Source organism: Egretta garzetta, unplaced genomic scaffold, assembly GCF_000687185.1.
Source record: "Egretta garzetta isolate BGI_Z169 unplaced genomic scaffold, ASM68718v1 scaffold197, whole genome shotgun sequence".
NCBI lineage: Eukaryota > Metazoa > Chordata > Aves > Pelecaniformes > Ardeidae > Egretta > Egretta garzetta.
The window spans coordinates 447,198-463,988 of record NW_009260274.1 but is presented as its reverse complement, the minus strand read 5'-3'; the positions used below and the strand labels follow the sequence as shown (position 1 = coordinate 463,988).

Genomic DNA, 16,791 nt, shown 5'->3' with positions numbered 1-16,791 from the left:
GCTAATGGCTTTTTGCATAGCAGTGAAGTAACGAGTTCTGCATCAAAACAGTGACCTGAAATATTTTCTGATGGCAATTTCTGTATTACTGGGATTTCATATTAACGTGCTACTCTGATGGCAGGGGATTATCCTCATGGCGTGAGCAAGAACAGAACATTAAGACCAAGGAAAGGTGGCGTAACTCCACTTGCATCCCAAACTAGTATAAAACTAGGGTGAAGAGCTCTGCACTAGACTAAGAGGATGTATGCTTCAACATAAGTTTCACGTGTGAGTCACAGTGGCATGATTTTTTTTGGTGCAGTTTACATCTTTATTAGTCTTTCTTGAAGCAAAGGTCATTGAAGATGTGGGTACTTTTCAAAGCGTCTTCTGAAATTTTAGATGTGTGACTTCAATTTTAGGGGACATAATGTGGCTAAGACCCAACTGGAAAATGTTGCTCTTAGTGTTCAGTTGCTGATCACAAAGCTGGTATTGTCAGTCTCGAAGGCAGAAATGGTTTGGAATGCATTGCTGTGCTGCTCGTAGGGGATTCAAGATTAACACAATGTTGGTGTAGAGCAACACGACTGCATTGTTCTCAGATCTATAATGTGTCTTCTTACATCTTAATTTGTGGTAAACTTCAGTGACTTTTTCAGAGTTGAAAATTGGGAGCAGTTATAATTTCTCTGAGTTCATTTTAGTTTCTGTAAGATTTGGAGAACATAGTATGATATGGACAAGTTTAATTTAAGAAATTAAACAGATCAAGCAATTGGGTATCTGCTTTCTAACTGTAAGGTGCTATGATTAAAATCTTAAAAGCACAGTCAGCACTTCTGAATAATTCTGGATCAATTATACAAAGTGTTTGTCTGGAATTTTGACTCCTGGTAGTGTGTGTGTTTTCTGTATGCAACAATAGCCATGGCCATAGTGGGTTGGGCTAAAGGTCCATCTTTGGTCATCACTGACTTTCTTTGTACCTTTCTTTTTAGTTTTATCTCCATTTTTAGGTGAGGAAGCCTGAAGAGCCCACAGGATTCAAAGGTATAGGTGTCACCAGGGTTTTATGTTCATTTTTGCAAATCACTGTTGAGCACTGAATTGATATCTTTACAGAACTTTAACCGTAGATTTCATCTCCTGCAGTTAACAGTGAGTTCAGAAATCGTCACTATTAGGTAAACTTAGGGTTTTCCCTGTTCACAGTACTTTATATTTGTATTATAATTAAAAAGAAGCCTGCCCTGAAAAGGGACATTCTGTGTCAGGAGAGTTGGCCATTGAATTAATTATATACTTACTATATAATTCTGTATTTGTATTAATTATACACTTCTTACTGTCATGGGGAAAAGTTTCTTTTCAAGTAATTGAGGTGTATATTAATCCTCAGGGTTCAATATTTGCAACGTAGAGCAGTGTTTTCCAATAACTGATCCATAGAATTTTATTGCTTATTGTGTTTTTAAATGAATTAATTCACGAAGTCACGAATTACTGGGTTGATGATAAGGCAGATGTAGGAGAAATATTGCAAGTGAAGGGATCTATTTGTCCAAAAAGCCTGGAAGCCACCAATATCGAATATACTCAGTGAGAGGTGTAATGGATGTTTTTCTCCCACATTTTTGAAGCTTTGGACATTACTTTTAGTAAGCATCAGAAACTGTGTTATGGGTCTCTGATTTTTGGACAGAGGAGTAAATGATGAGGATAAAAAATGATGAGATCCTCCAGAGAGGATCTGTCTGTCATGTAACCTTACGTTTAATTTGCAGACATGCTTCATTTTCCTTTGGAGGCAAATTTCCACTTGTCTTGAAACATGTTGGTTTTGAAGGCAATCTTACTGTTTCTCTCCTAATCTTATCATATAGCTAGGATTTTTAGATATTTGGGTAAGATTTCCTGTAAAAAGTAGGTGTGCATGTGCTGGATAGAGCCCATACAGTGTCCTCAGCCCTTCCCAGAATTTTTAAGAGACATTGTCTTAGACTTTCTATGCATGTGCATTTGCCCAAACACCATGCACATGTTTGCAATAAGGAGTAGCTGTGAACATGCTATTATACACCTGGAAAACTTGAAAAAATACAGAAAGATCACAAAATCCAAAGAAAACAGATTTTTTGACAGGAGAGAGAGATGTGTCATTAATGTGTGGGAACCTTACAGCTACAAATTCCACATCTCTCTGTGTTCTTCTCCGATTTTCTATATAGCTGTGAATCTTTTTTTCTTTGAGGCTCTGCTTCAGCATGACATGCTGCAGTTATTATTTCAGTTTCATATCATTGACCCCTAAGGAAATATTTTTCACTGATCAGATTTTTCTCTGCTCCCCCCCTCCGTTCCAAATACGCTTGCTGGAAGTGTTAGAAGAAGTAGGCCAGCCGCTCTTCTTTCTGGGGTGTTTGGAATTAAGATTTCTGGTAATTTTAGCTGTTGTTCAATACACCTGACTTACAAGCTAATCAGTATTTGACATATGGAATATAAAACCTTCATTCTGTTTACCCTTCCACTTAATTTTAAATGAATATTTATTAGATCATGTAATTTAAGGGTTTTTTTCCTACCATGTTGAGTGTTGAACCTGATATAGAATCACTTCTTGTTGGCTCAGAAATTATTTGCTATGTTTTTTTTTTTCCCCTAGCTATCAGATTCAGAATATTGCCCCTATTGTTACTCACAGCATTTGTTCTCCAACCTGTGTTAGCCATAATAAGATAATTCCCAGTAGGAAAAGGAATTATCATTCCTTAATTCATGTTTCAGAGTTATATCCACAGCCAGTACTGACCCCGAGGATTTGGTACACACACATTTCATTACAAATAAGGAGGAATAGTGGTACTGCATATTGTTGATGGCATCATGCTTGGATTTCTGTGCAAATTTTAGGGATTTTTTTTATGTTTTGTTAATATATTGAGAAAGAGATTTAAAACTCAAATTAAGTATAGGTTTCAAGCATTGCTTTGCATTTGCTAGTGTTAATGCTTGCCATCTCTCTGATAAAAATCCTTTTTCATTTGCCCCTTTACTTTCTTCATGTCAGTTACTATATATTCTTGGATAGTATAAATACAATTTAAGTGTAAACGGTGTATTTTATTTTGACTGTAGCCATAAAGTATTTGCAAACCTTTTTTTGTTTATTAAAGAAGGCTAAAAATGCCCAACCCAGCCACAATGAGAATGACTGTTTTAATTTCACCTGGGGTTGTAAATCAATATCCATTTACTATTCAGTTACTGCTTGCATTTCCCTCGGTAACAGTATAACACATGTAATGTCAATGCAGTTTGGCATTTGTCCTCATTAGTATGGCAAAGGACACTTTTTTGCAAGAGTAAGCACGCATCATGCCATATTTCTGACATTTCCTGCAGAACAAAGAAGGGAAAATGCAATCAGTTTGTGTACAAAAGACGTGCAGCACAACTGATGTGGCGCCTCCAATGCTTTTATAAATGAAATCACTCGGAAGATTGGGCCTCATGTAGTTCTGTCATATAGTATTGATTACAGTCGAAATGGGAAGCTAGGGGTAGGACAGTGTAGCTTTATGAATTCTAATTTATTTGCTACTTAAATTGTTTATAATAAATACATCATAAATTTATTTAACATCAACAGTTGAATTATAAGTCAATAGCAATATAGCAAATAATGCTTGTGATCATATACACATAATACATGTCCTTATACATACTTGCCTATACATTTCTAATCTCATATACTTAGAATTATTGCTTACCATTTCAAATTGAAGTACCATATACAAAAATTATACATTAGAATCCTGTGTTTTAATTGTTAGCTATTATGTATGGTTTGGTGGTTTGGTGTTTGGCCTTAAACGATTAATTTAACCCTAAAATACACGTGCTGCTTACCAGTTGGTGGGAATGTTGTGAATACTTGAACTAGCTAGTAAGCCAGGGTTAGGAAAAATGTTACCAACTACTTTTCACTCTTTATTCACGTGATTGGTGGAAAGTCTTATTCTCAGACTTTACCACGTGGTGATAAGAAATAAAAGTTGGCAACTGCTAGCCATTTGGTAGGTTATGTGAAATGTATTGGTGGTCTCAATCCGCTACTAATTGGAGAAATGGCAGTCTCACTGGAGAGACACTACTGAGGTTGGACAAATACCATTTTTAATTATGTTTTATAGCTGTTTTATGCTAAAACAATGTAGATGAATTCTGGGAAAATGGGAAGCATGAGCGATCTTAGAGGTTCAAGCAGACCCTTTGCAGGAGTCCTAAGGTCACCTAAAATAGTTCTCTGGGGTTCATAGTCCCTCGGTTCCTGGCCCTGGTGCCCCCGCCACAGCATTCGGCACACCCTGTCTTTGTTATCTGTTTCCTGAAGAAGTGTTCTGCGCTGTGGAATTGCTTTGTCACAGCACTTCAGCACCAAAGGTACAAGTTTAAACATTCATAAGATTTTTTTTTTTCTTTGTACTAATAATAGATCTTTATATCTCCTTGTGAGGAGACTGTCTCCTACCTTGAGTCAGACACTGGGCTGTCAGTTTGTTTTCTGACAGTGAAGTGCAATTAAAACTCTTGTCCCTTTTGAAGTTAGGTGGCTTGAAAGACCCTCTGGCTTCCCAGAAGCTCCCTCTAAACTGATTACATAAACTCTTTATTACTTGGGAGAAAGTGTGATAGAGGTCTGGACCTTTGTTTTTTAAAAAAAGTGTTTGTATTGGAAACATCTCTGTTGTTATCTCTATAAACAGAATCCTTCAGGGGAAGAGGAGGGAAGTCAGTCCTTTTTGGTTAAATAACATGCTCCGCTGAGACTCTTTTAGTGATCCCATAGCTGGTGTGCCCCGACATGAGAGCTGCTAAGGGACCTGGAGGAGCAGGAGGCAATGGAAAACATGTGATGGTAGGGATGGGGAGCAGGGTGGTAGGCAGGCCCTGATGGGTGCTGGGGAGGATGGTGACCAGTCACCAGGTCTGAAGAAGGGTCATTGTTGGGACCTGGGAAACAGATGGTGAGTTGCAGAGATGAGCAAAATTAATATTTAACAACACAAACTCAGCTCAGTTTGGGCTAGCCGTGACATCGCTCCTGCCAACGGCATCTGTAGCGTTCCAGAAATATGTCCCTACCTCCTCAGCCAAGATGAGCAAGGCTCAGCAGAGAAGAGGTACAATGCCATGAGACACTGGCTTCTCTGGGAAGGGAAAAAATGGCATGAAAAAGGTGGTGCCAGCAATTCCCAGCTCCTGCCGGAGCGGTGAGGTGCTTCAGCCTTTGGCTGGTTCACAGAAGCAGCTAAGGAGAAGGCAGAAGAGTGAAAGAAACCTGCAGCTATTGGGGGGTGGGAGAAGAAAAGCTTGTTTGGGGGATTGCACTAGAATGAGCTACCAAGGAGGGCCAGAGAGGAGGACTGTACATTGATTTTAGTCATAATATTGTATGTGTTGTGACCACTGGGGAGGAACAGCCTTCTTCCTGCCATACCGATGAATACCTTTTGACTCAGCACTGTACACTTCAGGTGAAATGAGAACATTTTTACATCCCAGAAGTGGAAGTGAAAGTGAAAGGACCGTAATTAAAGGAGAGGGGGCAGAGGGGAGTTGGTAGAAATAATATACGAAATCAGGGCAAAGTTTTAGGGTCAGAATTAGCGAGATGCATTCTAGGAAAAGGTTAGGAGCACAAATCAGCTGAAATTTAGTTACTAGGCTGGGAATTGAGTTAAAATATCTCCACCTAATAAGCCAAGCACAGAAGCATCCCCTGTGGCTTCTTTTTTAGTTTCTACAGTAGATTCAGAAAGAGATCGAAGTCAACAACAAATTTTCCTTAAGCCATAAGATTACTGCTGCTTTTGGTGAAATCCTTGAAAGCGGGGTCAGGACTGTTGTCACATTTTTGAAAACCCCTCTGCACTGATGGGGACAATGCATTTGGATAAAGTGGAGGAAAGCTGCCGGCTGACTTACATTATTCTTTTCCTAGGACCGAAAAAAGAGCATCCTAGGAAAGCTTTCTTTTGATAAACTGTCACAGCATAAAATCTTGCATAAAATAAATCTTAAATAGGGACATTGCAGCTATTAGAGTGCTGCGTAATGAGATGGCAGTCCAGGATGGGCACCTCGCTTTATGTACAGTGCTGTTTTATACATGAAGCCATCTAATAAGATACGTGTCCTTTAATTAAGGTCTCATGTACGGTGTAGTAGTAATGAGGGAATATGAAGAAAAGAAATGGAAAAGCAAAGAGCTTTGTTTACTGTGCTGAGAAGCCTTTATCATAAGGAAATGATCAGAATTTAAATTTTTATCATCTGTCACGATTTGCTGCTGCTTTAATTAAAACAGCACCAAGGACGTGTACAGTGAGCCTGGCTAGATGTGCTTCGTGCTCTTAATGACTGTCAGATGGGAAGGCAAGGGGTACAGAGAGGGCAGGACTGCGGGAAGATCCGGAGGGAGATGGTGCCAGATGGCCAGGCTTATTTTATTAATTTAGATCCCCATTATGGCTTCTCTTTTCTTCATTTCTCCAAAGGATGAGTTAGTTTAATGGGAATCAGTTCACAGCCACAGTATGACACGTTTAACCCTTTGGAGCCCATAGCATGGCAGCAAAGTGCATGTGTGTCGTGCATCCAGTCGGCCGGCTGCCTCCACCAGGCCCCAGCTCCAGCCCAGGTGCTTACCCCACAGCAGCCCTCCCTCAGGTACTTTGTTGAAACCTGCTGTCCTAAACGAGTTCCAGCTTCTGATCGTTGCAGCAAAGGAGGGCCAAGGCAGCATTTTGAGTAATTTCTCTCCTGCTACCACCCCAACCTGCTCAGGCGGGAGCCATCTGGGCTGCTGGGCTTCACCACACTCATCTCTTACAAAATCTCTGCAAAACCTTCCTGTTAGTAGCAAGTAGCCTCAGTCGTTGTCTTCCAGCTCTCAGGTGCCTGGACACCCAGAAAGCATAGCAAAGTACTGAGGAAAGCGAATTTAAAAGATTTTTTTCTATTGGGTTTTGTCTTCATGCATCGTGCACTCAGTTACTGAGGTATCTGCCGCCTCCCCGTGGCTGTTGCGAGAAGCTGCACGCAACTGGAGATCATGATTTTAGATATTATTTAGATTTAGGGGCTTAGAGACAAAAAAAGGAATATTATCTTCTGAACATCTGTTTGGCACCGTCTAAAGCAAGAAACTACTGAGGCGTTTGCATTAAGAGCAGGGGGGGTTAGTTTCTTCCCTTTCTGTGTCCACTGTGAGAGCAAAGGAGCTTCGATTTGCTAGGTCTTCTGCATCATCAGTGGTATTGGACTAGTATTAGCAACAAAGTGAGCTTGTCTTCTGTGACTCAGTTTAAAAAAACCCTCAAACTTGTGAAGAATTTCTAGCTCCTGCATTCTCTATAAAAAGCCTGTTCATTAATTCACTTTATGAAATGATTCAGAAATCAGTATCACATTTAAGTCATTCTTGGATTCTAGACTAATTTTGCAGCTAGACTAATTTTGATCACAACCATGTAGCCGGAACAAATGGCAAGATGCATTTCCACATACCGTGAGTTTAGTGACACATGGAGGAAAAAATCTGAATTCACTCCAAAAATCTATGGTACATGCTGTGACATGAAAAAACCAAACCAGCTCAAAATATGTACCGTGCAGAGGATGAAATCTTGCACTGTAATACAGGAAACAAGGCATTACATTTTCAAGATTCTGAATTAATACTTGGACTTTTGAACGGCTTTGTCAATAATTTTCAAAACTGTTTGCACTGGGATTCGTATTTTTTTCCGAACTATGTGAGTTTGTAGTTGTTTGCAGGTCCATCCCAAGAATTTTATAGGTGTAGGAAGTCTGCATTATGTCAGCCCAAGGTTGACAGTAACAACTTTTGACAGCAAAGTCATTTACGCTGTCACCTTCATTGCATCTACAACATTCAGCTTGTGCTTTGCTGAGGAGGAGGAGGAAGATGACAACAAGAGGCAGGGATGCCCAGGAGTTATTAGTGAGTTTTCAGAGAGTCTGTGGGGTGATGGTGAAATAAGAGATCTCATGTAGTCATTGAGCATTGACAAGTGATATGCAAGAGAAAGTCTTGAACTGTCGATTACTCCATTGAGCAAGTCGCCCAGCACACGTTGCCTGTGGAAAGCTCAACTAGTGCATGCACCTCTGTGCATTGCTCTTTTCATCCCCTCCTCCCTCACCATTTAGCGAGGGAGGGGCCTTCATGCTCTTGAGAGCATCACAAGCAGGGTTGCTTGCCACGCTTACTGTTATAAACGATTAAAGTGAAAACCAGACTGACTGATCTATGGGAAGCTCGCGTTCTGGATGGCAGTATGGGAATGGCACTCTGAACGCTAACTCAGCAGGTTGGGGTAGAGATGACTAGATTGATGGAGCATATAATTCTGCTTCAGATTATTCAGAAGTCTTAGATATATGCTGTATATTAAATATTACATAAACTATCTAATAAAATACTAGATTAGATAAAACCTCAATACCAATCAGAATTTGTCAGGCTATCAAAGTTAAGTCTTTGGGCATGGTGAATAGACGTTTTTGAGAAAGATTCACAAAATTCAGAGGCACGAATTTGACAAGGATCTCAAAGTTCAAGTGCTTTTTGCAAAGCTTATCCAGACTTTTGGAGCTTTGTTGTCATTTCAGATCTTCTGAAAGCTCCCAGCTTTCCTTGTCAGGCTGACAGCAAGCAAGTATTCCTAGTCCTTCCTTAGTTGTTCCCTAGCACTCCAAAATTGCCTGGGTATTTTCCAGTCATTTAGTAAGAACAATTTTACAAATGCTTTTTATCCTACCTCTACCCAGTGCTTGAGTTCTGTGTTCTCACTGCTTCTGTTTTACTTTTTCCCTCAGTGCATTTTGTCTTAATACTCAATATTGTACCAGGACAAGAGATAATGAGCTCATGACTGAGACTGAGTGAAGTAGGCTTTGAAAAATTATATGACATAAAAAATTGTATAAAAATACATTGAATGCTTTATTTAGGGATGTGAGGACATTATACCAGTAATCTAATTCCCAGTATCTTCCTAAGCAGCTTTCACATCCATTTTTTTATTTCTTTGGGTTTTGAATTGCTGCTAAAATAATGAAAATGGATGGAGCTGATGATGAATCATCATGACAATGTTTACTATCAACGGGGATTTTTGCCAGAGTGTTTTAATCAGTAACAAGGTCCCAATGGTACTGGCCCACTTAGACCTGCAGATAAAAAAAAAAAAAGATTCTTGCTATTTCCTTTATTTGTACTGGTGTTGCAACAGCTTAAATTAAAGCTTCTATTAAAGGTAATAAATTAATCTATTTCAAAGCTGTGTGGTTAGATGGCAGGCGAGCACGCTAAGAGCTTGCGTGGGTTTCTCTGCATAACCCATGGGCTGATGTACCTCCAGGGGGGAGAATGCACAGGGACTCCCTTTAGGCACCTTATTGCAATGCTGGTGTTTCAGCGCCCAGGAGTGTTTCCTCCCACCCCAACCAAACACAAAATAGTCAAGAGAAAAAGGTGGGTGCCTCCAGATGACCTTTTAGAGAATGTATGTTAAGCAGTTAGTTACTCTTACTTGCCCTACATAGACAGGCAGCTTTCTGTTGAGGGAGCCTAGGGAGCCCATGTTATACATTCAAATTAAGCAATGTGGATATTTCTGTAGCTGTGAAATAACAGTCAATGGAAAATTTGTTTTCTAAGAAAGAGCTAAACCTGAGTTTGCACATCAGTATCAAAACTCTTACAGCTGTAGCCTGGATCAGACTTTACCTTAGAAGAAAAAACCAAAACAAACCCAAAGCAAGTGCAGAATCGGAAACAATATTAAATGGTTATTTCTCACACCAAAAATCAGCAGAGGTCTGGTAAGTGGGATTCTACTCTCAAGCCTTTATCCTGCATGTGGCGACTTATCGCATTAGACACTAGACTGCTAGGCAGTCTGCAGTCAGCCCTGTAGGTATCTAACCTCCTGCTCGTCAGGAGTTTGGGTCAGTTCAAAATTTGTTGCTTGGAACTGTCATTAATTATTTTTGCAAAAGCAATTACAGATGGCAATATAAGCAAAATAAGCACCAGCTGTTGTGAAAGTCATAACTCGGGAATCTTTTTCTCAGGTTGGATACTTCAGTGGCACAGATAATTGCACAATAGCTAGTGCTATTTGTCATTTAATATATGGGGCACGACCAGAAGGCATACTAATGTCTGACATCTTTTCTTTCAGGATGATTTTCTGTATAGTGTCTCCATTTTAAGTGGAATCCTTTGCACTGTCTTGGCAGTAATCAAATTTATGCTGGGAAAGGTCCTTACAAGCAGAGCGCTGATAACTGATGGTGAGTGTGAAGTTGATCCTGCTGCATTTATAGACTCTTCCAGGGAATGTTGTAGACACAGAGGATATGAGTGGCCCCCACAGGAGGGCAAATGTGAAAAAGCATTGAAATAAGAAGGCCTCTAGTAAATGGAAAAATCCCCAAACCCCGGGACAGTCTGTGGTACCACTAGCCTCTTGCACAGATGTCTCAGCTGAAGTGGGTATGTCTGGTGGAAGGCAACAGTTAATGTGTGGATAGTAAGCAATAATAGAGAGTTAGAGGTAGAACATATAATGCATTAAGTGTGTATTAATTGGAAGTTAGACTATGGAGGGGGGATATCACACTGATTTACATAGCTCTGGTTAAGTCAAGTCTATCCTCACTGCCTATGCCTGTCAAACAATTTTGTCCCTACGGTTAAAATGAAGCAAGTCTGTTGCAGAAAACACCGCCCTACCTTGAGCAGGAATCTCAACCATCATTCATACATATCCCCTGTACACTTAATTTGCCACTGTAGTGTTTTTCCTGCCACTCAGTAGAGCTGGTGCAGCATTGCATGTGGAAAACCAAGCCTTTGCCCGCCTCCTGCCCCACACTCCTGTGGCCCTGCTGGAGTTTGGCACAAGGTGGATCTCATCTGCTATATCTTTGGAAGACCTCACTGCCACTATGGTGTTGGCTCAGGTGTGTAGTGCCTGACTGTTGCTGGTTTTAAAGGTATATTTAAAGGCACGTTTTAAAAGTAGGTCCAGGTACGCCTCTTGCTGACAAGGCTCAAGCTTTTGAATCTTAACAAAGCCACAGGGATCTACTCTGCAAACAAGTGAGGCCACGGTGATGGCAGGAATTTCACAGCGCCCTACAAATCTCTACCGGTTTTTATCTGCAAGTACAGGACAGTTTTAGATACCCTGTAAACATACACAGTAGGGTGTTAATGATTCATGGGTTGTCGTACATAAATTATTTTACTCTGCTGAAGATTTCACTTTAAGGAAATTCAATTTTCAGCTTACTCTAGGGATGAATTTGCTTTATCTTAAGTAGTTTAAACATACTCAGGTTTTTTTTTTGGTGATGTGTGATAACACATATTATGAGTATTTATATTTTATATTGTCCCACTTATATAAATACTTCATGAGTATTTGTATTTTAAATACAAAATAAGCAAAAAAAGGAATCAAAACAGCACTGCAGGGATGACGACTAAGCTACTGCCTCCCTGTACTTGTGATTCTCTCCCAACAGACCACGCTGTTCAGTGATCTTATTCTTTACTATGGACTCTGCCACCCTAGACATTTTGAAACTAAAAGATCTCGAACCTGGAAAAAAAAGGATTCTGGGAGGGATCCTGGGAACTACAGCCCAGTGAGTCTGACTTTCTTCGCTGTCAGCGTAGGTGGGACTTGTCGACTGTTTCAGTACTGTGTCTGGGCAGGCAAACCATTAACCCTCCTTTTAAAGAAATGTAGATTGTTTTTGAAGCAGAGCAGTTTTTTCAGACAAAATATTAGCTGAAAAATTCCTGAATCTATCTCTGAATTGGTATGACACAGAAATCTCTTCCCCAATAATTACATCCTCGTGCTAATTATATTGCTTCTGAGCTGGAGATTGCTCATTCTTTGATTAAAAAAATTAGGGAATAAAGTATACAATTACCTTGGTCTGGTTCTTATCTCTTTTTTTTTTTTCTCTCCTTTGGAACTACTTTAGAAAATGTAGGAAGCTGATCTTACCATGTGTGGTTAAATATCTTCTTTCACAAGATACATTTACTTGATACATATATACTTGATTTATTAACAATTAGGAGGAGACAATGTGATTCAGCAGCTGAGACGGATTTAGCACTCCCTTGTATATCTTTTTTTAGTGTTTTCTGTTTCCTGCTAATTTACCTCCTGAGATCACTGGCTGTAGACCAACAAACTGTTTTGAGTAACAAGAGCATACATTTTTCTTCCTGAAAAATAGGTTTATTTTCAAAACAGCAAATTCTCTCTCATGCATGTCAACCTCTATTAATGATCTTTTTTAAAGGATAATTTTGTTTTAGAGTAGGGCTTGACAACAGCATCTCTTTAAAGCCTATATGTATGAATCCTAATAAGGCAAAATGTTATTTGTACGATTTTTTTATAGCAAAAGTTCGTGGCCTTTTGGATAATAAACCCAGCCATTTCCTATCTTGAATTTTGTAACGTCTTGGAGGACAAATGCAGATATGTGACAGTTAGGTGATGTCAGCCAACTTTCCTGTAGGTTTTAGATACCTGTTTCCTGCCCAGATTTAGCCACCTGATTTTTCCTGTGCTAGCCTTATGCACAGAACATGGTGTCTGGGTTAATACCTGCAGCCATTACGTGATTTCCTGCCGCACCAGTGAAGAAAGGTTTGACTGAGTGACAGTCAGGAAGAGAAAACAATTTCCATTGTAAGTAGCTTTTAGATCATTTGGAACCATCAGCCAATAATGGCAAGAAAATACATTATTCCTGCCTTTTGCACACCATGCTGAGGGATTCTGACTTAAGCAGGAGCAGGGGAAGTAACACTGGTTTAAATTTATAGTTGATTACTTTATACTTAATATCCTTTATATGTTCTTTATATACACACACAATATAGATTTCATTGACACGTATTAGCAGTATAAATTATATTGCCTAGGAATAAAAAAGGATTCTTCTAGACTAGAGTGTTGACAGAGTAATTGTGTCTAGATTGGTTTAACTATACTGATGTAATTAAGCCAATAATCAGGCATTTACATGCAACCCTGTGATACCAACTGTAGCACGCACTGCCACAGTCCAAAACAACCCTCCACCCCTTTTCTTTGTAGGGCTGGAAGCCTCAAACCTTCGTATGCCCCGTTCCGCCACAGACTTGCTAAGTAACACGCGCTTTTATGTGCCAGGGTTTCCTTTGCATTAAGTACCTACTGACAGGGATCTGGTGAATCTTAATCACAACATTGATGGCTTATACAAGTATTTCAGCTATAGGGGGCCAATTTTTAGCTACATCTTTCAGAAAGACTTAACGTGATTTAGGTAAGGACTGGCTGTGAGAGGTCTGGATCAAAGGAGACACTCAGGAATAAGCGTCATGTATGTGGTTGTTGGCAGTCATGGGGAACTGGAAAAAAACCTGGCTAAGTACTATAAGCAGCAGCTGACTAGAGTTGACTCAACAAGCAATATAGAATACTTCTAATTCATTTTTTAATTTATTAATTAGTTTAAATAGTGTATGTATCTATCAAATGAATGCATCAACCTTTTTTGTAGAACAAGATGTCTTTTGGGTTATTGAGAAAAAAAAATCAGAAAAAGGGAATTTGGGGGAAAAAAATGAACACAGGGAATGACTTAAAAAAAAACAAAAAAACCAAACCCAAACAAACAAATAACCAATCAAACAAGAGTTGAAGGAAAATGGCATTAATTGTTCCAAAAGCTATGGCAGAATTTTGAAGGGACAACCTTGGAGACAAAGAACAAGGGTTTAAAAAAGAAAGAGGAATCTAAAAAGATGTTCATAAAAATTGTGAATAATAGATACGATGCTCCCGTGATATGTCTAAGGCATAAATGGAAAATATTCCTAGAATTATCCTCTATGTCTTCCCTAATACCTTCAGCAGTGTATGCAGCTCTAAGCTGCAGTGACAAATACGTCTAAATAAATATATGGAATGGGGTAAAAAGCTTCAAGAGAAGGTCTTTGAAACGTTACTGTGCAAAACCATTTTCCTTTTCTTGAGCTCCTTAGATACACTGGACTCCCAGTTTGCTCCTTTTCAGAGAACGTCAGAGCCTTTGGGTACCTTACGAAGTGGCCTTTGAAGTTCTAACTGGGGATATTTGCACATGCAGCAATGATACACATGTTATGAAGAGGTTCTTTGGAAGATAACTGGGCTACAGCAGTCGTACTCAGGGCTGCAGCTAGCTGGCTGCTCTCCTGCTGCTCAGAGATACTTTGTTCATGACAATAAGCTGCAAGAGATAAGTGCTTGACTGTTAGAGTCAACATGCAGCAGGTCCAGTATTTTGAAGGAATATTGCTGTTTGGGAAATTGGCATCAAGAGGTGAAAGCCCTATGAAATAAACAGCAGCTAGAATTGGGATTTGGAGCTAAACAGAGAATGAAAAAATCGAGACTGACCAAATGAAGACACACAGTACAGACAAATTAATGTAAAGGTATTTATATCAGCCAGGACAAGTGACAGAGTTCTTAAACGCTGGTCAGACACCAACTATTCTCTGTTTGGTGTGTTGAAATGAAGCGTGGCAAAGACCGCTGGCACATGAATGAGTGGCACTGCCTCCTCCCTAATGCAGTGCAAGAGCGCGTAGGTGCCACTCTGTAGCCTCACCCAAGGGTCTGTGCTCCTCGCTGGTGGCACTGGTGTAATAATGCCTTGTCTCCCTATCGATCACCTCCTCTTAGGCGAGGTGGATAAAGCAAATTCCTTGAGGTTTGGTTCTTCCTTTAATTATATTTTTTTTCCTCTTCTAGGTTTCAACTCTCTTGTAGGTGGAATAATGGGATTTTCCATCCTTCTTAGCGCAGAAGTTTTTAAACACAATTCTTCTGTCTGGTACCTGGATGGCAGTATAGGAGTTTTAATTGGACTTACAATATTTGCCTATGGAATCAAGTGAGTATCTCCTGCTAGCAGGTATTTCAGTATGTATAGCAGATGGGCTGTCTGTGTAATGTAATAAGCCATGGCTCTTGAAGGCTTATACGACTCCAGTAAAATCAGTCACTGGAATTTATTAGACTAGCTGCCAGTACTGAAGTGGAATGTGTGGAAAGGGATAAAAGATTGTGTGTCTCACATCAGTTGGAAAGAAGCCAGGACTTAAAAAGAAATTGGAATCATTTTAGAAGACTTTTGTATACCTGAATTTGGAAATATAAGGTTTGAAATATTTGAAAAATAACCATAAGTCCTGGATTAACATCAGTCCCCATTGCTTTTGTGGTATGTTTCTAAGCATTGTTTTTTTCCAAAAAAAGGCTAGGTTAAAGGTAAGGTGCCCAAGTTTAGAGAACGATCTTCCTGGTGATTTCCATCCCAGCCCTACCCTATAGCAACTTCTGAACTGAAGGTTAGCTGGTCTTTTTTCAAGTGTTGTTTCTATTGAATTTTAAGATGCTTTCTTCAATCACAACACTAGAAATAGAATAAAATCAAATGAAGCTGTGCCATGTGCTTCATTGCTGTCACAATTTCCCTTGGCTACATGGAATCTAACTAAGGGGTTTGTGTTTTATCCCCCTTTCTGCTGTAAGAGAAAAGGGGAGATGTAGCATCTTAGTTAATTGGAATCATGCCTGGTGAGAAGCAGACCTTGGCCACGCTGCAGTAAGCTGTCATCTGGAAGCTGTATGGGTGGTTTTTTTTAAAACTTGGAAAATTAAATTAACATTTTAATGGAGAATACCATTCTTGGAAAAATCACTATAATCACTATTTCCATTGTAAAACTAACTGTTCTGGAAAACTGTAGAGGCAAACCCATACAAAAATATTCATTTAAACATACCAAACAGCATCAGAAACATTTTGTACAGCCCCTCAAACTCATGCAGCATACAGGCCATCAGCCTACCCTTGGCAGTGTGCTCGGCCATTGTGTCACCAAGACACGATGAAGGCTGATCAAGGATAAAATTAAATTGTTTTGGCAACTACCTGATTTTATAGTTTGTGAAACTACTGCAATTCTCCGCTAACGTCAGATACCTTCTTACAGTAGCCTAGTGCAAGCCAGGTTGCTACAAGGGTCCCTTTCCCACTAATCCCTACGTGGCTTCTCCAGCCAAAAACAACTGCTGCTGTGCATTTCACTCTCTCGATGCAGCCTGCATCCAAGCTTCCTAAAGGAGAGCCCTTCTCCACACCGTTTGTTTTACACTCACTTCTGGGCAGAATTAATTGTGGGGTGGAATTAATTCTCATCAGGAGAAAGCAAGATAAGGCTGTTACTACTATACCTGAGTTCTTTTTAATTCATAAAACAAATTAATATTTATAAGTAAAGAGAACACCCTGGTTCCAGGGCTTTCCTGTGTCTCTGCATCAACGCTCTTGTGCTTTCCTCTGCAGGTTGCTTATCGATATGATACCCCGCGTAAGGCAAACGCGCCATTATGAAATGTTTGAGTGAAGATCACACCCTCTCCTCTGTCAGGACTGTAAAACTACAGCATCGTACATTTTGGCAGGTGGTGCCAATGGTATTTTACTAAATCCGCAGTTTGTTTCCCGTGCTGTTTTTGTTGAAGTTTGTTTTAATGGGAAATCTCTCTGTAAAACTGGCGTATGTGCACACTGCTTGCAATTCAGCGAAACAGCAGCAATTTTTTTTTTCCAAGTATGCTATTGATT

General features: G+C 39.7%; 1 protein-coding gene across 1 annotated transcript in view; it reads left to right on the top strand.

Annotated features, from left to right (window-relative positions):
* The window catches only part of TMEM163 (transmembrane protein 163), a 97,893-nt gene extending 81,323 nt beyond the window's left edge, over positions 1-16,570 (top strand). Inside the window, exons 7-9 of the mRNA XM_035897885.1 lie at positions 10,269-10,380; positions 14,910-15,051; positions 16,510-16,570. Coding sequence (XP_035753778.1) covers positions 10,269-10,380; positions 14,910-15,051; positions 16,510-16,570 — 315 coding nt within the window. The remainder of the gene's footprint in view (positions 1-10,268; positions 10,381-14,909; positions 15,052-16,509) is intronic.
* Positions 16,571-16,791: the final 221 nt, after the last annotated feature.